The 24,870-nt window shown below is 39.8% G+C and overlaps 2 protein-coding genes across 4 annotated transcripts in view; one reads left to right on the forward strand and one right to left on the reverse strand.

The window, feature by feature from the left end:
* The window catches only part of frem2b (FRAS1 related extracellular matrix 2b), a 51,644-nt gene extending 44,337 nt beyond the window's left edge, over positions 1-7,307 (forward strand). The window contains exons 17-24 of the mRNA XM_035680182.1: positions 968-1,160; positions 1,287-1,391; positions 1,767-1,894; positions 1,973-2,107; positions 3,006-3,132; positions 3,678-3,865; positions 3,944-4,090; positions 4,856-7,307. Coding sequence (XP_035536075.1) covers positions 968-1,160; positions 1,287-1,391; positions 1,767-1,894; positions 1,973-2,107; positions 3,006-3,132; positions 3,678-3,865; positions 3,944-4,090; positions 4,856-5,362 — 1,530 coding nt within the window. The 3' untranslated portion in view covers positions 5,363-7,307. The remainder of the gene's footprint in view (positions 1-967; positions 1,161-1,286; positions 1,392-1,766; positions 1,895-1,972; positions 2,108-3,005; positions 3,133-3,677; positions 3,866-3,943; positions 4,091-4,855) is intronic.
* A 435-nt stretch (positions 7,308-7,742) lies between these two features.
* On the reverse strand, positions 7,743-23,659 carry LOC118341813 (tripartite motif-containing protein 3-like). Of its 3 annotated transcripts, none has more exons than XM_035680196.1 (13): positions 23,529-23,659; positions 14,538-14,710; positions 13,595-13,835; positions 13,241-13,392; positions 12,942-13,122; positions 12,092-12,821; positions 11,706-11,809; positions 11,459-11,626; positions 11,199-11,367; positions 10,615-10,674; positions 10,299-10,369; positions 9,922-10,062; positions 7,743-9,822 (listed from the first exon to the last, which is right to left on the reverse strand). In XM_035680196.1, exons 2-13 carry the CDS (start codon positions 14,681-14,683, stop codon positions 9,670-9,672), a joined length of 2,316 nt encoding a protein of 771 aa, XP_035536089.1. In that variant the 5' UTR covers positions 14,684-14,710; positions 23,529-23,659; the 3' UTR covers positions 7,743-9,669. The 3 variants fall into 3 exon arrangements, with proteins under 3 accessions (XP_035536089.1, XP_035536090.1, XP_035536092.1); XM_035680197.1 differs by lacking the exon at positions 23,529-23,659 and adding an exon at positions 16,736-17,488; XM_035680199.1 differs by lacking the exon at positions 10,615-10,674.
* Between the last annotated feature and the right edge of the window lie 1,211 nt (positions 23,660-24,870).

Raw genomic sequence — 24,870 nt, forward strand, 5'->3', positions numbered from 1 at the left:
TGTGTGTGTGTGTGTGAGGGGTTGGGGGTGGTTGGGGGGTATACATTCAGCTCTTGTACAGCTCTGTATGTAGATTTTGTTGCTATGGTTACTGTTGAAGAGAGCAAAAGATGGTATGTAGATGCACAGACTGAGGCGTCTCAGGTTTAGTTTCAGGATCTGTAAGGCAGGATCAATGGAAAAAGAAAGTGCCTTTGTTTGCGGATGCCCTGTGACCCGAGTGCTCGTCTAAGTGGGCAGGCAGGCTGAGCGGAGACAGCTCTGTGCAGGCCAGGGCCAGTGTCATGTCACAGTGTAGGGCTTAGTGCCCAGCTTAACACTACCCCAGGAATCTATTAAGGCCCAGCAGGTTGTGTCAGAAGGCCATTCTGCAAATCATTTGCCTGAGCTCTCAGCACCCAGAGGCGTAGGCACGTCTCCACATGCACACAGAGCCAGTGCAGGCAGGTTCCGCTCACAGGTCAGAGGAAAGTGCAGATACCAGAGAGCACTCTCTCTGAGGACTTTCACCACTTGGAATCGTTCGACCATTTCAGGACAGTTCTTTTAGAAAAGGAGAGTTTGGAGCAATTGGATTATTATACTCTCAACCAGTGAGCAAATTTTGAAAAAGATAAAAAATGCAGTATTTCATCTATAATTGAGTCCATGAACAGCAAGTACATTCAACCACACATACACAGAACATGAAGTGATGCCTAATTGAAGTTAACATTGGAATGATGGAAAGTATGCTTTAAAGTGTGCATTAATACGTATTATATATTCCTAATGAAGCCCTATTCAGAAGGGAACTTACTTTAAGCTATAATAGTAGAATATTATTCGTCATCTCCAGAGGTATTGCACATGCACTTTGTTCAGGGTGTCTTGATGTTGTTGTCCTGATATCCTATAACATGTCTAAGTTAATCTGTGGAGTATGAATTCCATTTTTTGCTCTGACATAAGATGCTTTTCACTGCAGGTGTTGAATTTGGTCCAGTCCTATGTGACCCTACGAGTCCCGCTCCATGTGTCCTATGTCTTCCACTCCCCTGTGGGAGCAGGAGGATGGCAGCACTTCGACTTACAGTCAGAGCTGAGGCTCACATTTGTGTACGACACTGCCATCTTATGGAGGGATGGTATCGGTAGCCCACCAGAGGCTGAACTACAAGGTAAGGCTTGAATAGTAGTTTGCAATATAAAACTGATGATTACATACAATTTGTGATGTTTGATAAATTAGGTATTGCAAATGAAACAAGTAGCCAAATTAAGGATGTCTGTGACTGTCTTCGCAGGTGCCCTGTACCCAACCAGCATGCGTATAAATGGCCAGGGACGACTAGTAGTCAACTTCCGCACTGAGGCTCGATTCAGAGGCCTGTTTGTGCTTGCACATCCAGGTACAGTAGGCGATGTCATATAAAAGTGATGTAGTCTTCATTTGATTAGATATAAGATGCTACTTTATAGCATGTCATAAAAGTTGGCATAAAAGTTCAAATAAAACATGTTTTATGTTTTCTTTCTATTATATATATATATATATATATATATATAATATATTAAGTCCAGCAGAGGGTTCACCCTGCTTCTAACTTTTTACCTGTGACAATGCATTTCAAGCTGTACAATAATTCTCTTTTTGTGACACATGTATCATTAGTTAAAATTGATGACTTTGTGTCCGTTTGTCAGTTTTTTTTTGTTTGGTTTTGAAGTATTTTAACATGCAACTGTGCATGCTGATTCGACTGATTCCTATATCTTTCCATCAGCTTCACCACTGACGTCCATGGTCATGTGCCCAGACCACCCTGGTTTGACCTTTAACCTCAGTCTTGTGAGGAGTGAGCCAACCTACAACCAGCCCATCCAGCAGTGGACATTTGTCTCTGATTTTTCTGTGAGTAAAATTTTTAGCAGTTTAATTATTTTGCTGTTTTTACACCTAATTCTCACTGAACATAATTTCCCCTCTCAGGTGCGCGACTACTCGGGCATGTACACACTGAAGCTGGCGCCCTGTACATCCCCTCCCAGCCTGGAGTACACTATCCCTCCTGTCTGCAATCCAAGAGAGCCTCTTACCTTTGACATGGACATCCGCTTTCAGCAGGTGACCTCACCTTGTCTAAAATTAGATAGGAAAAAATTAGAAAGTTTATTTGTCCTTGCGGGGAAATATAGTCAGCAAAACCAGGATTCAGAAATACATGCAGGATAAGGGGAGCAGCTTCTTTTACATGGACTCACAACTGTGTGTTTGAATACAGACCTCTACTGTGCATTTGAATTAAATGAGGAAGGTTAAATTTTTCATTTATTCAAGCCTTCTCCTTCATTCATTACTTCCTGTGAGGCACACCTCTTGGGTCCTGATCAGTCATTTATTTTCTTGCCTCTCATCCCTTGAAAAATCTTAGAGGAAACTCCCCCCTGGTTCACAACATCCAATTAAGTACTTAAACTGCAACTCTTCTCACTTTCCCTGACAGGAACAAATCTCTATTCAACATCCCCCTTTTAATCCATTTAGATGCACCTGCAGCGCTATGTGACCAGCTACTGATGCTGATGCCAACATCAGACCACCCCAGTATTAAAAGATCCTCTAGAGTAATTATAGCAAAGCTGAGCAAATTAATTGAACATTTTGTCCATAAAAAGTGCCCAGAGAGATGTCTTAAAATGTCTTTATTTATTTTCTTTTATATTATTTGTAATGTGTTGTTTTAGTTATCCAGAATATGAATATTGAGAGTACTGAAACTATTAATACTAATACAAGCAAGATTGTGAATTTACATTACATTAATTAACATTTGAGCATTGTCTTTAAATGTGTCATATTCACATTGATGAGTCTACAAATGACCAGACTAAAATAAATGTATGTACTGTACATACATTTGTTAAACAGATTTGATGTATATTGTAACTTTGCTTGGCTTTGTCTCTAAATACAGTGTGTGTGTGTGTGTGTGTGTGTGCGCCTGTCTTCCATGTGTTTCTAGGTTAGCGACCCTGTGGCTGCCGAGTTCAGTCTGAACACACAGATGATCTTACTGTCTAAACGGATGCTCTGGCTCTCAGATGGCTCCATGGGCTTTGGACAGGAGAGTGATACTGCTTTCTCACAGGGTGAGGCAATTATATGCAGTCATAAAACACCAACGGCTCTTGAAAATTTGTGGGTAAAAAAAACAAAAAACAAACAAAGCCCAAGGAGTTAATGGAATTGAATGGATGGCTGTGAATGTATTTCATTGCTTAGCTTGGACTCTCCTTTCTACAGATCAAAATAAATCCCTGTATGATGAATATTTCTGTTGATTTGACTTATTCCCCATTATTTTCTGACTGACTAGGATAAAAATGAAAGGAAAACGAGGCCTCTACGTCATTTTGACCACTTTCATGACTTTTTCCAGTTTTATTTGACTTTTATCAGGAGTTTTATTTCTCTCAACAAGATCTTGAAAGTCTTTGAAAAGTTCTCAAAGATGCTGTCCAAGTTAGTGAGGAGAGTACTGCTGCCAAGATTGAGAGAGTAGTTTTAGCTGGGATTCTGAGTCTGAGCAAAATAAATGAATAAATCAAACTTTCAATTAAACCATCAAGTTTATGCACAGGTGATGTGTTACATGTGTTTCGCAGTGATGAAAATGTTATTTATCTTCCCTCAGGGGATACAATTTACGCTCGAGTGATGGTGGATCCAGTGCAGAACTTGGGTGACTCCTTCATTTGTAACATAGAGAAAGTGTTCCTGTGTACTGGAGCTGATGGATATGTCCCTAAGTACAACCCCAGCAACTTTGAGTTTGGCTGTCTGGCGGATGCTCCATCACTACTCTACAGATTCAAGATCATTGTAAGCAACAAAAGTATATCTCTCATTATGTCACATGTGCCTCTTTTCTATTCAAACCTAAATATCTTCTCATTCCAGGACAAAGCTCAGCCAGAGACCCAGGCCCGGTCATTTGGCAATGTAGCTTTCAACGCCTTCCTGGCGGTGGATGACCCCGGTGCTTTAGCTCTAGTGAGGCAACCTGGGTCAGATGGTTTCAGAATAGATTCCTCAGCTCTCTTCCAGGTCAGTATAAATGTCGATCTATGATGCATTGCAGAGGTGTTTTTGTGCTGGTATTTACATTTGTATTTGGCTGTTAAATCCGCCTGGCTTCCAACTCTCAGGGAACTGGTGTGAACATGTGGCCTCCTGCTGTGTATAAAGCAAGTGTAAAGAACAAGATGAAAATATACTGTACTTACAGGAAGTGACCTAACAAGATGTTTCTTTTCCGCAGATATTTTACTTTTTCTTCTTATCTAGCTAACAGAATAAATAACCTCACAGTCTTGATACTTTCTGCATCCTCATGGAAACTCATTGTGAGTGAACAATCCTGTCAGTGCGTGGGCTGGCCTTTATATGGCCTCTGATGACAGGATTGTATATGACTCAGACTCTCCCCCTTTCACTGAGTCCAGATTGCTTCTTCTGGTCAGTGAGTTGTATTTATTGGCTTGTTAAGAAGAAGTCAGTATAGTATTTTCCAATGGCTTCTTTTTAACTCCATTATACAACAACTGCACTGGATACACTGTGTATTTGAGGTTGTATTGTGCATGTTTGGCCCCATATACACTAGTACAGAAAAAATACCACAATAAACATCAAAATGGGTCCACGGAGGGAAATTACATTGACTGTAGCTGTATTTGTTAATATTTTCTTTCTTTTATTACCACATTCTTAAGGATCGTCAAAAGGAACTGGTGTTCTGCAGAAAGCTGTGCCATAAAAATGACCTACAGATATCTTATTTTTTAAAACAATATCTGTTGCTCTCTGCAGGTGTCTGCAGGGAGAGAGTGGTACATTCACACCATCTACACTGTCCGTTCTCGGGACAATGCTAACCGTGGCATAGGGAAGAGAAGCCTGGAGTACCATGTGATGAGCCAGCACACAAATCTGCTTCCAAAAGGTCAACATCGCACCAGAAGATCAGCCAACGATGTGCCAGACATAATAGAGGAGATTGGTGTGAGTAACAACCGCGGCACCAACATCCTCCACATCGCCTTGGACCGCAGCAGCCAGCGGAGGACCAGCCCAGAGAGGGAGATCTTTACCAAAGGAATCATTCCCCGTGAGCTCAACCAGAGAGATAACAGTGATGACAGACTAGTGTTGATCATTGGTATCTTTGTCGGACTGCTCCTCACAGTGCTTATCATCATTTTGGTGGTGTTCCTGGTCCGGTCCAAGCGAGGGAAGAAAAACGTACCCAAGAGCTCCAGCAGCGCAGAGCCCATGATGACACAAGTCCTCAGCAACAGTGACAGCTCAGAGGTCTAACAAACAGACTGATGATTGAGAGTTTTAGTTAATATTTTTGTTTTGCAAGTGCCTCACATTTAGATAAAAATTGAAGATTGTGTGTGAAGCAACACAAACAAGAGCTTTGATTCTATTCATAAATCTACTTGAAATACTACATCACTTCCACGGCCGGGGAGTGGTCGGGACATAATAACTTGGAGACGGACTTTGTTAGCAGCTGTTTCAGGGCACTTGTCAAGTTGTCAGCACTCTCTTATTGATTTGCTTTTGATGCCACTTGATCCAAAAAAGGTGTTATTATTATGTTTCCAAAGGTGCTATAGAAGATGCCTTCTTAATTGAATGGCATTTGGTGTTTTACTGAGTAGGTCAAGAGAAGGTGGATATTTTGCATACTGTAGTAGTTGTTAACAACAGGCTTTGTATGTTTGATTTGCTGCATTAAGACACTATCCATAGTTTGCTTACACTGGGTAAACCTGTCTGTTCTTATAGAGAATGATTTGTCCTTAGATTCAGTGTGTGCCTAAGAAATTACAGGATTTTGAGGTTTTCTGATATACGTTATGTTTGTCCTGTGTGATCAGTAAGACATCCACTCAAATGAAAAGAATATTTTTCACATTGTTTTCTTGTGCTCCTGTTTTTGCATGCATTTATTTTTGTATTTTAAGACGGTTTGAAATTGTAAAAAAAATTGTCTAAATGCTGATTTGAATGGAATTATGGCAAATGCGTCTGCTCTACTGTATTTCCACCAGTATTTTACAGTATATCCCATGAAAAACAGTATTTATCAGTAGCTAATTGTTATTGTTAAATTCCCCCTAATATTTTGTTGTTAATACGCTATGATTTTAAGACCTTATAATTGACACATGGCACTAAATCAGAGAAGTTAAACTGTTAGTCCGTAGTTATGAAGCGACTTTCAAGACAGCTGGTCTGCAATGTACAGTGTAGTATAGTAGCAATTCCAAATCCACTATTTCCAACAAGAACTATTTTCACTCTGATATACTAAATTTGTTGAATACTGTAGCTTAGTAGAGATAGCTGGGACTCCAGATCCCTCTCACAACAGGGCTATGTGTTGACTGTGCTGTTTAATTTTTTAATATCGAAATATCGAAACGTCTAATAAGTTTAACAAATTTCACTTAAAGGGAATGAAATGTTTTACCCTCAATCGTCGTCTTTATTGTCAGAACTACTGTACTCTCCCTGATTCATTAGTTTTAAATGTATTTATTTATTTTTTCATGCTTGTTATTTAGTGCAGACATAAATCGTATGTCATTTCACCTTGAATCTATCTTTCTCAAACTGTATGACTTGTTTGTTATTGTAATTTCAATGTACAATACACATATACAGGTTATGTGTTTGCATTAAAACAGTGTGAACATTAGGTGGACATCACACAAGCTTTCCATGTATCAGTGTTTTGTTACCAGATCAAGACACCGGATTGCCATAATATCTGATTACCTCATACCACTATATATCGTATGATAGACACTAATTTCATAGTCACTACTTTATAAATGTTAGGTTTATTTGCAATTTTACTTTGAAACTGAAAACAATTCTATGCAATCTGTGATATCATCCCTTCATGAAATGTTTCCCCTATGATGATTATTTTTTCAGTGCACAATTTGCTTGCTAATCTAAGTTTGTCACTCTATCAATGTACTGTGTTTCTTTTATTCCACTCTAATGCTTTGAGTGCATTCTGAGCTTTTTTTATGCACATGTATGTATGTATATACATATGTATTACATATAAATATACCATTTGGATGTTTTGGGAATGGTTATTGTTAAAAAATGCATACTGTATGTGCTGTAAGTATTTGTAACATAGACCAGAAGCACAGCATGGTCTTCAAATAAATAATTTTTCAAGAAAACATCATGAATTGTTTTTTGATGAAACTTGTTTTAGTTGTTGTTGGGCAGCGTCAAGGGGAGTAACTTTAAACAAATATATCAGTTATTTGTACTGGACACCAAGGTTTTCTTTAAATAATTTGACTAAAAATGATAAGCATTTCCATACTTGTATACAACTCTATGAATACACCATCCAATTAAGCACCACTCCCTTTTTTGTCAAAATGCAAACATGAGGAGTTCTGAGAAGAGTCTAGGCCATAAATAGTTTTACATTACATCAACTACAAACTATTCAGAGGTTGCTCTCATGATTAATTTTAGATTAAATCTAAATCTAAAATTGCTCTCAATCTAAACCAAGACATGAACTCACTGTGCCTTACTTAACTCACCATTTTCTTATTATTACCATTCATGTAATGTGCACATTTAGAAACAGATCCAACTCCCCCCAGTGCAAGTCGGGCATAATGAGAATCACTTATAGAACAACTCAGTAAACCATGTGCTTTTATTACCAGTGCATATTCATAGAGAAAACTAAATTGTATTGGTGTGACACAAACAGCGTAGGATAAAATGCTTCAGACACATGTCAAAAAGGTGAGCCTTTGACTCTTTAAAGATGTCTGGGCTCTTGTTGGTAACAAGTCAAACAAATGATCAGGTGCATAAAAAACAGCAACTTCCTGGGTGACGTAACTTTTAAAATCGCATCATATCCTGCAACTCAGAGAATATCTACACTGAGGAGGTTGAATGTTGGTGATTGGGTGTTTAGCACAGTGCTGTGGGTAATTATGTTAGACCAGGAAGTTGCCTTCTTCCTGCACCTGGTCTCTCTTCTGCTGTGGCACCAGGTTTTCTTTTGACATTACACAGAATGAACACTAGGGGGAGGAAGAGCAGCAACAGCTCTACTGGTACAGGTTTTAGGAGTCATGGCTTGACAGTTTTGTTAAAATAGCTTACAACAGTATCATAGGCAAGTGTAAAGCGTGGATGAGTTTGCTGGCAAATGTCATCGAATTATCATTTAATAATTTTGTTTCCTATCTGAAAGCAAAAAAAAATAAATTAATAATAATAAAAACACTGTAAAACAGAATTCATATTCCATCCCAGTAATTTCTGTGATCTTGGATCCAGACTACATTTTCACAATTTTGTCACAGTCAGCTCCCAATGCCGCAAAATCTGATACCAAAAAAGAAAAATTTAAAGTTGTTTCATTGACATGGTGATCTAATTTGGATGTATTTCCTGAGATATGTGTATTTTATTAGCACTTTAATTAACAAAGCTCTTTAATTGTTAAAGGTAAAAACCATCATATGAGCAGATATCTTCAGCCATTTATTCTGAACAGAGAAACCTAGAAAACCTTCTTTTTTGATGTCATCTCTAATGAAAATAAAAACAGGTTGGAAAAGAGCTGCTCCTGTGCACAAACACTGATCTAAAGTTTCCAAATGTGGGGGGATTCTGAATTCTGCTTTAAGGTGAAGTTTCCCTTTAAGGATAAGGGAAAACGTGTGAAGCTCCAACGGAAAAAAAAGCACATCAATTTAGAAAAATAATTTTTAAATGCTGAGCTAGTGTATAAAATAAAATAAATTAGCATTTTTTCATTTTGTTTTTTCCCTTTAAAACAACAGATATTAACAAAATTGGTTATTGTGCTGCTTACATTAGCAATAAATATGACACTCTTCTTCTTTTAAGCATGTGCTGGGTATTTTTAAAACACACACTTTTTAACAGCTGCCATACACACATTAAAATCCTGGAATCCTTGACTGCTGCTCTCTGAATAGCCAAAAGGCTGTGTTTCAAAATCATAGCAAATACATACGGAGTGATCTAATATACACAATATACATTTATGTATATACAGTACATACAGCAAATCAATGCACAGATGGTAGTGACAATTTTATGTGATGTCAGTAAATGAGAAAGTTTACATTTCATTGCTGGAAAAGCGTAGCACTGTTCATTTCACTGTAAGCATTAGCTAGTTCATGAGAAAAGCAACTGATGGGTACACTGTGTTGTTGCCTGGGTATTAAGATAAAATAAAACTTCATGCATTTGGACAAGTTATGGCTCATTAAATAATTCAGTCTAACTCATACCCTGTCCGGTCTCACAGAAAGTGTGGTTTAACAATACCATCAACAGGTTTTAAAACCAGATAGCTTTATGTCCATTACTTGTCCCAAGGATGCTACATTACCCAACTTTAAAAACAATCTTCAAAACACATCATGAGGAGGGTAAACTCAGACAATTATATCTGGGCGATCAGCTGATGTGCACATCAAAAGGCTGTATTGGAAAGGTCATTGCACCCTGTGGAATACATTGGTTGTGTCGTTGTCAGTGCTTGCAGTGGTGACAATGGCTGTCTCAGGTCTCTACTGTAGGTAGCGGTAGACCTTAAAGCAGTGGTTACCAGAGTCTGCCACTGCCACATGACCATCAGATGTGAGGGCCAGGCCCTGGGGGCCATAAAGGGGGTCCGCTGATGTGTTGATGTAGGACAGGAAGGAGCCAGAGCTGTCAAACACCTGGTTGGTTACACAGCACAGATGGAAATGTTAGGCAAGTGTGATATAGTTGCAAATTTGCTCTCTGAATTCCATGAGATACAGTTTACCCAAGCTAACCTGGATTCGACTGTTGCCCCAATCAGCAACAATGATATTTCCATTGGCATCCACAGCCACGCCTGTTGGAGCATTGAACTGGCCATTCCCCTCTCCATGAGAGCCAAATTTAAACAGGAACTCCCCATCTGCATTGTACACCTGCAGGAAAGATTAAACAGGAAAGAGAATGGGAGAATGACACTCTGTTGCACCCAGTTTCAGTGAAAAAAAAAGGTAGGCAGTACAAAGCAAAGACACTGGGGGAGAGGTTAAAGTTAAATTATTATTATTATTATATTTTTAATAAATAAATGTATATAAATATACAATATGAGTGCAGGTTTTCAATGCAAACACAATAAAGAATGTACACACATACTTGCAAAAAGCCATACCTTGACTGAATGGTTATGAAAGTCTGTAACCACAATTTCATTTTTGTTATTTACAGCCACAAAGTGAGGACCTGGAAGTAGCAGAGGAGACAAAGAGGAAAAGAGAAGAGGAGGAGTCATCCACTGGTTTACAACATACGAGAGGAAGTTCCACACTATTTTTGGACTTTGAAAAAAGGACACACAGTGGTCACAAAGAGACTCTGAGAGTTGACGCAGGACAATACGTGAGACATGACAGAGCTGATGCATCAACATGTACAAAGAACAGAAATGGATTTTCTTAGTTCACATTCACAGGGGATTAATTACTTACTGAAAACAGGGCCAGATTTACTAAGCTTTTGCTCCAGTGCAATGTTTGCACCACTTTTTTCTAAAAGAAAAGAAAAGGTCCAAGTGAGAAACTAAACTGAAAGAACATGTGAGTTTCAACTGAAATACTGCGGTCTGTGCAACAATTGAAGCCATATCAATGAGGAATTCAGTACTGCAAGCAAATTATGTTACATTTTTTGTTGAGTGAGAGTCAAAGACAGGAATCATGAACATTTGCCTCTTTACAGCTCTGTCTTGTACTATGATGAACAGGTGCAGTACAAGATTCTCACTGCAAAAATAAAGAATCATTAACTGTGATTGATATCAAACAAGCAGCTATACATGCTTATATTTGTTAGACTCTAAAATAAATTGTGTATAGAAACATGCTGATCACTAAATAAACATAAATGTAACATAAATAAATTCTGTAAATCTGGCCCAACCACATGCCCTGAAACATGAAGCAGCATTCGGCATGCATCTTGTCTTCCTGTAAGAGACATCATTAATAAATGATCATTTCATCATTAATGAAATGATCATACTGTAGGTAATTTTGTAAGTGTTACACATCACCTGCAAAGTGCCTGTCTGATGTTCCTCTGGCTCCAAACTTTGTCACCAGCTTCCCATTTGATTGGAAGATGAAGACACAGCAGGCCTTATTATCAACCGTGATGATATGTCCATTCTTATCTACAGCCACACCTTTGGGTCCCATCAATCTCCCAGCACCGATTTTGTTCTGAGACAGCCAGAGTGATAGTATGGTCATTCAGTGGATCATTTTGAATTTGTGCAGTCAAAACATTTTTTTTCTGACTCAGACCATTCACCTTGAACTTGCCATCTGAGGAGAAGATGCTAATCCATCTGTTGTCGTAGTCAGCAACAATTATGTCACCGTTCATGTCCACTGTGACCCCTGTGGGGCGCTGCAGCTGCCCCGGTGAACGACCTCTGACCCCAAACCTCATCTTAAACTGGCCATCATTAGAGAATACCTAGAAAAAGAGAAAATTCAATTACTCCAAATATTTGATTACATTTTTATCGTAGCTCAAGAGAATGACAGACACTTACCTGTATACACTGGTTGTTGCTGTCTGCCACCACAATCCGTCCATTACTGGAGGTTGAGATGCCTTGTAGGTTAGTGAATTCTCCTTTATCTCGCCCTCTTGTTCCTGTCATATCAACAAGGCACCAGACAGTGTCAGCACTATGCATATATAAAGATCAGTTCTGCTGTACTTTGCTTGGAATATCTTTCCATATGTTCAATTTTAACAGTCTGAACAGACAGAGGAAACAAAGGCACAAAAGAGGTCTAAAGCTGAATACTCTGCATCATCAGGTACCCAAATTATCCAGAGATATGACTGAGTGTGTGCTCTAGAGAAAAACACCAAACAGCTCAGTCAGCAGTTACCATAATTAACAGCAGACCTAGTCAGTTATTCACCCACCCACTCTGTAGATCAGCTCATCCTCTATTGGGTTTTCCTTTTTCTTGGTGGTGCTGTACATGCTGGAGGGCCTGCGCACAGCCTTTTGCCGCACATGACCTCCTCCTCCACTCGGGGACTTCACTCTTCTCTTTACATCGTCTGGTGACTGCAGGACATCTGACGGTTTGACAGCACGCAAACGGAACGGACTCCCCCTCACAGGCTGTTCATATAGCAGCAAAGAGAAGCTGAATTCTCCCTCTGAGCGGATTGTATATCCAACCTCATAGGTGCCGTTCTTGTTGTCCACCACCTCAGCTTCAGTGCTCACTCCATCTGCAGAGACAATCTCTGACCTCAGAGCAGCATTACCAGTCTTCACTAATTCTCCATCTTTGTCTTTAGTAGTGACTGTAACAGTAGTGTGCTGGCCGACCAGTGCATGTCGTAGGCCTTCACCAGTAGCAACACTAGTATGGCCTACAGCCCCTGTTGTGATCAGGACTCCCAAGTTCTGGATGGAGCGCCTCAGTCCATCCGTCTCTACCTGGCATTCCAGATGTCCATTTTCATGGGGATGCTCAGGAAAGCTGTGTCGCGCCAGAGCACTGACCCGCTCACCCATCTGTTTCTGGACCAACAGGACCTCAGTGGCACTGCCATGACTCAGGGCCTGCTCTGTGAAGTTACAGCTGCTTTGAATGTTCTCTTTTCCCTGAAGCAGAGATGTCAGCTGGGCTTGAAGCACCTAAGAATGTCCAAATAGACAGAGGCGGACAGTCAGTAGTGCTTTTACTAAAATATGAAACATTACAGCAAATTTTAATTCTCTCCCATAAAAAAAAACGAAAACAGAAAGACCTCTGACCTTCTGCTTGGTGCTGCAGATGTTTTCGACCTCAGTAATGAGAGCATTCTTGCGTTGGTGTAAGGCCTTCTCCAGCTCGTCAAAAGTGTTACTGATTTCAGTCACTGCCTCATTTTTCCGTTCCGTAAGCTGCTTGGAGATGTCATTCACAAGCTCAATGGCAGCCGTCAGCTGAGGTAGTCTGAACAAGATGAACACAGAATAAAACTTTTAAATTAGCATTCTTTATATGTCCCATACTTTCCAAGATCTTCCAAATACAATCAGATAATTATGTATTAAAGAACTAAAAAACGTACCTGTTGCGCACAGCGTCCAGCTGATTTTTAAGCGCTGACTTGTGCTGTTCCAGCACATCCCTCAGAGGAACTGTCACATGTTCCCTATGTTCTCCTTCTGTACACTCCAGACACATGGCTGTTTCACATGACTCGCAGTAAAACTCCATAACCTGCAGGTGGTGCAGTGGAGTACAAGACAACTCAACATCACATTTCTATGGGTAAATTTGCTTATAAATTCAAACACATTTAACAAAAAAATATTGAATATGAGATCTTATAATAGCACACAATGTTGTCATGAACTGGATCTGACCTGCTACACTATATACTACACACTATATAACCGCCTCTGTCTTTCTGTTAGCTTACCTTGCCCTCATGGTTGGGACAAGAAAGGGGCTGACAGGCTGTAGCTGCACTGGCTGACTCAAGAACATTACAGGCCTCAGGTCGGCTGCACTCTGGGTCTCGCTGTAACACCTCCATTAGGTTTGTGATGAAGAAGTTGTTCTGCAGGGCTGCCACACCCTTCTCTGGTAAAATAGAGGTCTGTCTGCATACTGGGCAGGACAGCGTCAATGACTGGGGAGGGATGTAGTTCTGTAGACATCTACACAGAGACAAGATGAAAAAGAAATGAATTAGGGAGCTGAAGATTCAATTTAGCACCTATTCCACGGTCAACATGGTGTAAAAATGCAAAGCTTTTCTATTAGACTTGCTCAAATGACAATAAGATTACAGATTTTACTGGGCACAATAGACAGCACCAGATTATTTAAATAACTGTACTATCTGTCCCATGTGGGAGCAACAGAGCTGTGGAAATCAGTGCTTGCTGCCAGCAATGCTGTGCCATAAAGAATGCTGTCTGTTTTCTTGTGGCCAAACTCAGAGTGATTGGTGCCTTACATCATGCAGAAGCCATAATGATGAGAGAATAGTTGGCGTAAGGGGTGTGATTTGGGGCCATTAGACATAATTTAAAAATTCCTTTACATTGCTTAAATGCATTGCAGTTGAAGAACTTACTGCAGGGAGAGGGGATACAACACATTCAACTATGATATGGTATTTCTTATGTGCTCAGTTTCTGAATTAAACATAATATTGAATGCATAATTTGTAGTACATCTTGCTGTAATATGATTAAATCCAGTTTAGATATTTCATTTTCATTTTGTATTGTTTTTATTTGTATATCTTTCTACTGTCACATTAATCTTAATCAGTCAACTGTAAAGCACTTTTAACTGCATTGTATGAAAGGTGCTGTACAAATAATGTCCAGAATTCAGAAGTCAGAGCTTACTTCTCACAGAAGGTGTGCAGGCAGGGCAGGACCTTGGGGTTGTGATAATGATCCAAACAAATGCTGCAGACCAGGAACTGCTTGTCTATCTGCCTGACCACAGGACTGGTGCTGCCGGTCTCACGCTTAGCCATAGTGACGGACATTCAAATGGGGCACAGGGACCACTTAACCTGCGCACACAGGGTGGAAGAAACAGGAGAAAGGTCAAGAAAGCCTTGAGGAAACATTCAGCCAGGGTGAGGAGGGCGTATTCGCTTACCCTCAGCATGAGCAAAGGAAGAAATGAGTCATAATGCTGTTAACATTACAAAACCTCATCCAAGTCATGTATCTGCAGGCATTTGATGCTCTCTCTCTCACTTATTAAACTGTGTCAGTAGGATAAGCTTCTTTTTTACAAACATCCGCATAGCCAGAGGTTGTTTCACTTTATAAGTGAAAATCCTAATCAAGCAGTGGAGGAGAAATTAATACATGTGATTAACACCACAGGGCAGAACTCTCAGCCATGACAATTATGCAGTCTAGGAGCCAACATGTCTCTGTTTACAGTGGTGTTAGAAGTGTAGTAGAAGTGTACAGAAATGCTGTTAACAAAAAATGCTTAAATAAATGCAATATTTCTCCATACAACATGTCCTCTGTTTTATTGTTTAACATTTGTTGAATTCCAGATGAGTGGATGCCTGCTGGTTCTCTGTTCAGATGTGAGTAGTTGTTACATGAAATTGTATCACTGGGTCACGCACAGATTATCTCAATGTGCCAATGACATGTTGTACACAGCACATACAGGATTACATGAACACGGAAACAGGCACACTGCTTAAATGTGAGCAATAAACACTACTTACAAAGCAGCATTAATATGTATTTCATGTAGGAACATTTCAAACCTTCTGTTGAAATGTCTGTTTTGATGGCTAACATTACAACATTACAGTATTTTAGTTAAATTCAAGTGCATTCAAAACTATTAAGCCCTGTGTTTTTTCCCCCCAGAGATCCTCTGTCTTCTATGACACTTTTTATCAGGGATCCATCTGACACAACACACATTGTACATAAGTCATAAACCTTTATTTCATATTCTGCTCTTGTTGTCGCTAACCACATTGTCTTGCACTGACCTCTAAAAACCTTGAGACTGCATTGTGTTCCTTGAGTGAAAGCTCTCCATCTAGTTCATCTAGATGTCATTACAGAAAAATGGAATTTAAAAAGGGAGTAGCCTACTTATATGAATTCTAATTCAAGGAGTCTGTGTCATCAGTAGCATTAAGAGCTGAACATGTCGAACTACAGAAACATATTCAAAAGTAATTAATTGTTTCAAACAAAAAGCAAATAAATCCAATAATACATGTAAAACTGTAAAAAAAAATCTTGAATAAAAAAAATCAGGCGTCTTTTTTCTCTCTTTTCACTTTCTTTCCATCTTCTTTGTAACACTAGTAAGCAATATCCTGCCAGATTATGTTCTTATGTGAGCAATATATAATTTATGTGTAGTCATAAATGCTCAGTTACTTCATAAACACAACCCCCCTATAGCCCAAATGTCACTGGAAGCTATCCTCCTCTGCAGTTCACTGTGTCAATCACTATTATATTTGGAGAAGAACATCTGAAATACAGTAAAAACCACTTCCTAAGAAAATAATATAAAACCTGGGAGATATCTATGAGAAAAGTTGAACTCTGCTTAGACTACATTCAGATTTATAGATTAAGATACAACACAATGACATAATATGCATGAAGTTGTACTGCAATCACAACCATCATATTTGAATTGATTCAACTGCAAAGAAAAAAACCTAAAAACAAACCTAAAATGAGACCAGGTCCAGTGTTTATCCCAAAAAGGCTGTGGAAAAGAATGTAGTGCATTATCTGTAAATGAGTCACTGATCATATTGATAACTCCCAGATTTATGTAGCTGAGAAAGAATTCAAGCAAACCAAGAGTTGATCATATAAATAAGGATAAAAAACACCATACCTATTGCAATACCCAAGGACACAGGAAATCTAAAAGACTAGTGTGCACTTTATATAAAAACGTATCTATTCTCTCTCTCAGAATATTAATGTTGCATGACTGCAATTATTAGTATTCCGGTAAAGAGCAATGTCTAATAAATCCTAAGAAAATACGCAAACCTTTCCTTTCCTTAGAAATGTCAACTCACCCATCAACTCTTCATGAGTCACAGCCCTGTGACTGTACAATCCGTCAGCCTAGCCTCATCTTTCATCCACTGTTCCACCAGCAGGGTTTGTAATTTCTACATTGAGGTTGCATTCACACTACTCTTCTCTGGCATGGGAGGGTGCTAATTATCAGGCCTGCACAGCACCTAGCACCAAGAGCTAAAGTTTCCTTCCCTGGTCTTGAGCTTTGAGCAGTGCTTTGACAAATATAGCTAGGCCCCTTTTCTTTGAGAGTAAGGAGAGGAAAAAGGAAGCTTTAAAACGCCACTCCCAGAATTCCTACTAGTTCCTTCCTTTGACTCCCAGCTGGCTGAGATCAGGCTCCACCTGTCTGTCTGTGGGGAGATGGGGGGAAAATTTACGGTGAACTGGGTTGCCTTTCTCACATGAGCAAGTAGGCCTCAGAGGCAGCTGTCCCTCCCTGAAACACAGAGCAGCGAGATCTAACAATGGCATTCCAGCTCTGCTCACAGCCCACCAGCCCACATCTCTCCCCCCACATTCATCTATTTTCCTTCTTTCTATTGTCCTCTCTTTTTTCCCTTCTCTCTGTCTCTCTAACACATAAATGCACTCATAGCATCAGCAGGCCTGATCTCAGCCACAGACGTCTTGCAGATGGGGTTTTTCTTAAGCACGCAGGCCCCATTGTTGTTCTTTGCCAAGTGATTACAAGGCCTACTGACTAAGGAACTCTGCCGAGCCCTTTCACTGTCTACACAACCAGCACTTCCCCAGCCCTCTTTGGCTCCCCCTCCCCTTGCCTCCCCTTAAAAGCCCTCCCCTCTCTGGGCTGTCTCCCTTCATATGGACTCTGAACTGCAGCAGCTGAACGGTGACATCAGGAGGAAGGTTGAGGAGCCAAAGCCCTCTGGCTCCTCCCCTCTCGGCTGGCTGGCCACTGCCCTTAGGGTTGCAACCGTCGCCCCCCGCCTTCCCTTCCTTTCCTCCCTGCCAGTCTGTTCTCTCAGTAGACCTTCTCGGCTCAGTTCCTCCCACTCGCCTCACCACAGAAAGAGGATATTTCTTTAAAAAACAGTCTCTCTCTGACAGCAGCTCTGGGTAGTTGTGCATGTGCTTAGAGAAAAGCTAACATGCGCGAATAATGTATTGAAAAATTAACAGAGAACGCAAAAACAATGAAGCATGAATGAAACAGAAGGTTTAAATATAAAACTTTACATGCCTGTACAAGGGTTCAGTTATTCCAAGATATCTGTATAGTAAAATCTTCCTAAGACTGACTAAAAATAGCAGAAGTAATCCATGTGTGGCGATAATAAAAATAGCTCTGATAGAAATGTTAGACATACAGTAATAGTGAGAGTAGAACACAGACCTAAATCTGCAGTACACTGTAATGTTTGAGGCAGCATGTGACTAGATCCTTTTCAAGGCTCTGTCACGGGAACTGCGTGATCAGCAGTTCATACAGATGAGGTCAGTTATCCAAGTTAGTATGCATGGAACTGTGTTTTCTCTGTACTTTATTTGTCACACATGGACGCCTGCAGAAAATCCACTAAATGTGAATGTTGTTTGTGTTCAGCTGTTTGACTGCGAAGCATCTCTTGCCACTCTCACCATGCATTACAGTTAAGTGGCTTAATGTCCTCCTGCAGGGTCAGGCCCTGTCTGCCATCTGGATTACAGTGTCTCCCAGATTCTGATGACACCACCACGCCTAGTTAACTCAAATCGGAATTAAAGCAAACGCCTCACATACACGCACATAAACTTGGCTCGACACATTACTCAAATGCTTTTACACCAGTGATGCAGTGACAGTCATTGCTTGTTCATAGATTAGACAATAAAGGGATATTCTATACTTGAGGTGAGTTGTTTGTGTTTTTCTTGAAGACAAAGACATCTAATATAAATAGTCTGATTCGATTTCAGAAACATGAGCTCACAGCCAGAGAAAACATTGCTTAATCTGCTTGGACTTTGTCTGCTACATGAGGGCAGGTAGCCATGCCCTGCTCTTCAACTCCCATACAGTGCTGCCTGTTTTTATAGCTGTGGATTGTGTTGGACTAGAGAGCTGCCATGCTTTCTGCAAATTATAACTCTTTCTGTCCTCCATAATACAAAAAGTAATGAGTCATGTCTGCTATTGCAGTGCATTTCACTACTTTGTAGAGTGAAATTATTATAAGAAAACGCTTTTTACCTTGTGACTAATAGATGGAATGAGTGATGTTATCTTTTGTGGATGAGAAAACGTTCCACTTAGAATCACCCAAAAAATCAGACTGAACAGATGATCTACTTCTCTCGCCCACAGTTTTTTAATTATTTATGAGAGCTATTACATAAGATTCTGTGGAAAGACCCCACAGAATATGACCTCTTGAGTAAGTCAGACTGCTCCCAAAGTGTGATCCCTTAAAAGTTTAACTGACTAACTGGAACGTGGCTCTATAGAAAGACATGTTCCTGCTCTTCCTTTAATGAATATGTATCTATCACAGTGTTTGACTTGCTATATATATTGTAATGCCAAATAAATGGAATCAAAACAAAATGGTCTTCTTGGCTTGATATTCAGGTTGGGTATGATAATTGATGATTTAAATCATCATTATAATATTAATAAGATATTTTCTGATATCTCTACATATCATAATACAGAAAATGACTGCAAAATTCAAAGTAATTAATTGTGTTCCTCTGTTAAACATGTGTCTATTTCATATATTTTTACAATGATATTATTGTGATTCCACTGTTGATAAAAGAAACAATAGGTGGGACACTGGCCCTTTAAGCAGGCTGTATTTTGTAGATTGTTCATATCATTCCCTTGCTATGACTATTCAGGATTCCAGGATGTTTGCACTTCAAGGGCCATAAAAAGTATTACTTTCCCCTTCTCTTCCTTTTCCCTGTTTGAGTAAGAGGCAAGCGCCTTTTTTCCCAACTGCATTTAATATTTAGTTACTCTGTTTTCAGTATAATCTTTTTACTGTTAGTTACACCTGTGTAACATTTTATGCAACATTATTTGGAATAGGTCCTATATAATTATGTTCCTGCCCAGCTATATCTGCTGCATATATTCACAGCAGAGGGGACTTCAGATTAAGGGTCTTCAGACTAAAGCGTTTTCCAACAGTTTATTTCAGCAGTTAGCTGTGTGCTAGACCAGTAATATGGGCGAAAGTCTCAGTGACCTGAAGAAAGAAGTGTTGGCTCTCGATGATGTGCAGTCAAGATTGAGTATAAATATAGACTGTTTATGTTTCCATCCACATCTGTTGTGTCCCTGCGCATGTGTCAACATACAGTGACTGTTCCTGCATACACGCTTGAGCAGAACTAGCCAAGATTTAACTTTGTATAAACTCACCATTTCTGATTTTGTTAGGGATTGTAAGGAAGAAATATCTGTGTTCGACTGAGAAAGAGTGAAATGAGAAAAGAGAAGAAATGAGGAAAAAGGTTTTGTACCTGAGATTTTACATTTTACACAAATGTGAATCTTTATGTCAGTTTGCAGCAATAATTAATTGAATCTAATTCAGACACAGGTCAACCATGACTGCATAGTCCCATTTGTACTAGAAATAACAATCCAAAGAGCCCTTATACTGTTTAGAACAACAAGGCCGATGTAAACCTAAGAACGAGACATCCAGAAAACCACATTTCTGAAAGTTAATGTCTGTGTTTTGGACAGGGTTATGGGGCTGTTGTGGGGCCAATGAGGGGTCCCTGGCTCTATGATGACTCATCAATCATTATTCACACCACACAGAAACCTCTGCTCCTCAAACTAACAAGCTCCCCTTACACTTCACTGCATCAGATGAAGGAATCTGTCTCACTGCATCAGTCTCTGTCAGACTGGTCATAGCAGTGGACATTGGGTTTCACATAATGAAAGAAAAACAGTCCCTGGACATAATATATAAGAACAGAGAACAGATAACAGATGACACAGCTATTTGAACCATTGTTTTCCTGGAGCTCATCTTATCCATAACTGGGCTCAGGATTTATATTTATATTTCATGCCTGCCTGACTTTTCAGTGCCTGACCAAAATTGGCTGTCCAAGTCTGTGCATTAGTAACATTGAAAAACTATACAAAAGGACTCTAACTGTAAAGTGCAATTAGTTACTGTACTTAAAAAGACTAATGGTGTAGCTGTCTTTCATCTGCCTTTGTTTGCAGACATTGACATTAGATTGATTAGATCTGACAACTAATGAGAGAGGACGAGACAAAGTGACCACACCATGTCAAGTATAGAAGTCAGCAGAGTTTTTAATCAACACTGACACAGAAAGGGAGTCCGGAGACATCTGTGTCTCTCCTTGTGTCTCTCCCACTATCACAAAGGCTGGCAGAAGACAATGCGGCATGCAGGCAGTTTGTCTGCAGGCACAACATGCACTGCAGATTTTATAAAAGGTTGATTAGTGCACAAGCACAGGCCCCTGCCTGCGACCCTTATCCACCTGCAGTAAGAGCTACAGAGTGACTGTGACATCTTATACACCGATTCAGATGGTCACATGATGTCTTGTACATGGCAAATACATTGAAATGGATCTGATTTTGGTGTGACAGTTTGTGGTGCAACACAAATATTTAGTTTGATTAAATCAAGAAAAAAGACGGCGCTTGGGAATTGTGGGAATTGTAACTCAATAGCAGAGATTTGTGTTGCCTTGTATTTATTTTAATTGATTTATTAGTCTGTTGTGTTCGTTAATCTAATATACTGCTTAATACTAAAATAAAGATGGTATTCAAGTTCAGTTGCTGTAGTTTTAAAGATGAAATAAACCATTAACCATAGTTTTAAAGATTGTTATCCTGAAATTATTGATGTAAGCTGAGAAATATTGCCCACAGAGTCTTGTCTCCTGTTCATTTCAGACTGTATAGACACATTATCATTGCTCATGTGACTACATCCTTCTTCATTAGGTTATATTATACTGATGCTGCCTCATGTACAGAACATAAAGAAAATGGCTTCAACCTGTGAAAGTGCTGACTTTAATGAAAATGGCCACGCCTGAACAAATGGTTCAGGAAAATCCATTTCAAAGGAGGAAAAATGATTGGATTTGATCAATCTAAGTGTGGACCAGTACATACAGTACAAAGAGCAGAATACAATAAGTTCTAGTCAACATAATATGTAGTTACTGTTTTGAAAGTGATAGAACAATCTTTGTTGAGGAAATGATTTAAAATGGAAATCTTTCTGTACTTTTTCATAGACCAATTCCAAAGTCAGTCTTTGTTGTAATGCATTGGCCAATTAGATTTGTTTTTTACAGACCCTATGATGACCAGTAATAAAGGTTTAGAGAGGGTAGTATAAAGATCCAAACTTATGTATAGTATTACATAATTTCAACTTATATTAAATTTGATCATATTTGGTTTGTAACATTTGATTTCAGTGCACTGATTAAGAAATTGTCCCCAGTAAAAGTTACTGTCATGGGCCTCATTTACATGAGGGTAATGTAACCTGGAGATTAATTCATTAAATCATTAAGGACTAGGGTCGAATTATCGTGATTAATCAATCCATCCATTAATCAATTCATCAGTCTGTCTATCTTCGCTTTTGCGGAATTGATTTTGACAAGTAGGGTCCAGGTACATCTTCATTACTGCCACATAGCTGTATTCAAAGGTTGTATCTTGTCACTTCTAAGCTACAATTTGAACCCTGTTCCTGGCAGCCTACACTCAGTCTTTAGTTCAAGGTTTCGAAGATGCATTGAAATAATTTGAAACAAAGAGTACTGGAACGCTCAACATAGCACCCTTGTTTGTAACACAGTTCTTCTACACATGCTGCCAGTACTGTCTACCCAACAGACACTAGACATAATTCAAAAGACTTCAAGCCTATGTATACAAACTGAATGGAACCCTGAAGCCCTGAGACAGAGATGTAACCCCTGCTAAGTATCTACCCTCAGGCACAGCATCCAGGACCGTCTGCAGCCTTCTTGTGACCCTGTGCAGGCAGCCAGCAGAGAAAAACCAGCCAAGCATTCCCATCAACTGCAAACATGTGACTTAGAGATAGTTTAACACAAAGATGAGCCATCTTCCAGAACAATAGACCAATCAATAAGGAACCACTGAACCATCTGCTCACAGCCTAGGCCAGAGGTATGAAAATGATGCATTGGCTGTTGCTGTTGCTGCAGTACAATGCAACACAAGGACTCAGAGAGTGACATAAGCACACATGCTGATTCACATGTGGCTCACATAGCTTCCCAGCAATATACCCCATACAAATTCAGATCAGAAAACCAACGGAAGATCACTAATCCTCTAAACAAAAGAGGATGTATGCTTGATTACAGAGCCCAGCCCTCAGACTGCAGCATAGATGCCCACCTGCTACTGAGCCGGCAGCCAGAGCCGCCTAGGAGCTAAAATGGAGAAGTGTGTGGGCTGGTTGAGGAAGCAATAAAGAATCAGAGCAGTAGAGTGTTTTAGTGCAACAGTTGCTCTTAAACGAGGATGAAATAAAATGCTTTTGCTTTATGCTTATCATGACCGATGAATAAAAAAACAGAACAAATCACAACAGAGAGGACATCAGAGTTAATAAGTACAATCCCTGCGATTCACCAATGCATAGATGCTGGATGGGATGGAGTAATTAATTATTCATCTGCTCTCATCCCATTTAGGACTCCAGATAATGGCACAAACAAGATGAGAAAGCAGAAATAGATACCATAAAAAGAAGTGAATGGCTAGATTGTACTCACATGAATTCCCAGCAGGAGGGAGTGGAGTGTCAGCATTGCAGGCCGTAGAGAAAGCTTCCCATTGTCAGTGTCCCAATCCTCTACAACAAATCCACAGACCGGGCGACAGAAAGGAAAGGGCAGGGTCTGTCTGGGAGAAGAAGGGGACAGTAAGGAAGAGGGGAAGGGAAAGGAGGAGATTAGGGGTGTGGCTTACATGCAGCATTGGTCAGATGGCTGATGGGAGGAGCTGAACAACCCAATAGCGTATGAAGGGGGCAGGGAATATGCAAAACAGTTGAAATCTCAGGAACTGACTGAGGCATACTGACTGTCTGGTGCAAAGGGGTTTGGCTTCCTTAGATACCACCCAGTTCCCTTAAAAGGACAAAGGATGCAGATTATTACCTTTAAGCTTTGAATTATAAGGAAAGACTTATTGTATTGGTTAAAAATAAAAGGGTTATACTTTACTGAATAAAACAATCAGGCAAAAATATCATGTTATATTGTCTTGCCTCGTGAGGCCCCAGTTTCTTATATTTTAAACAGTAAATGGGGAAACTGTTAAATTATCATGTGGAGTCTATGAAGGAGGGAAATGAGAGGGTGGAGGGGAAGGCAGAGAGATGGGTGTGTGCATGTGGGGGAGTCCTGCTTGATCTGGTTTGGATGATACAGTTATTTGGGTGGAGTTAGGTGGTGGTATGGGGGTTGGGGTCATGGCAGTTGATAGTCTACTGGAATAGGTAACAATATAGGCTATTTAAAGAAGGGAGGATATTAGATTTCCACTTATAAATGCAAGAAACTGACATTTGAAGAATAAAGCAATATCCTCATGCTTAAACTGAATGGATGCTACATCTTTCACTCTGAAGGTTTATTTTTTCAAGAGTGGGGGATGGGTCAACATGTGCTCTAGGTGAAGATTAATGAGAGTGAAGATGACATAGAAAGGGGTGAATGAAAAAAGATGGCACTATATTGCAATTTGGATGCACTGTGTGAGGCTGCTGTGGTGGTGCAGGCGGTGGGGAGTTTGATGGGGGTGGGGCTTGGGGTGAGAGGCAAACACAGTCATCTCTGGGTTTTATTCTGCAAAGTGGAGTTGCCATGGAGACTGCTTCCATCGTAGTTTAGTCAAGATGGCTGCTGCAGTCTGGCAGAAGCAGCAGCAGCAGCAGCAGTGAGCAGGTCACACAATACATACTGTAGGTAACTCTCACTGCAGAGACTCGTACAGTTAAACTAGTGAGAAAAATCCTAATTTCTTACTATTTCATCACACATTCCTATATTATAAAGAACATAACATTATGATATGTTAGATTTGCTATGGCTAAATTATATATATATTTAA

The sequence above is a fragment of the Morone saxatilis genome, unplaced genomic scaffold (assembly GCF_004916995.1).
Source record: "Morone saxatilis isolate NCDOM2014 unplaced genomic scaffold, NCSU_SB_2.0 Contig8, whole genome shotgun sequence".
In the NCBI taxonomy this organism is placed as follows: domain Eukaryota; kingdom Metazoa; phylum Chordata; class Actinopteri; family Moronidae; genus Morone; species Morone saxatilis.

Coding starts and splice junctions, on each gene's coding strand:
- LOC118341813 (XM_035680196.1), bottom strand. CDS start 14,683: ATGTCCGTCACTATGGCTAAGCGTGAGACCGGCAGCACCAGTCCTGTG. Junction 13,836..14,537: donor CTGCACACCTTCTGTGAGAA/GTAAGCTCTGAC, acceptor GTCTCTGTGTAG/ATGTCTACAGAACTACATCC. Junction 10,370..10,614: donor TAAATCTGGCCCTGTTTTCA/GTAAGTAATTAA, acceptor TGCTACTTCCAG/GTCCTCACTTTGTGGCTGTA.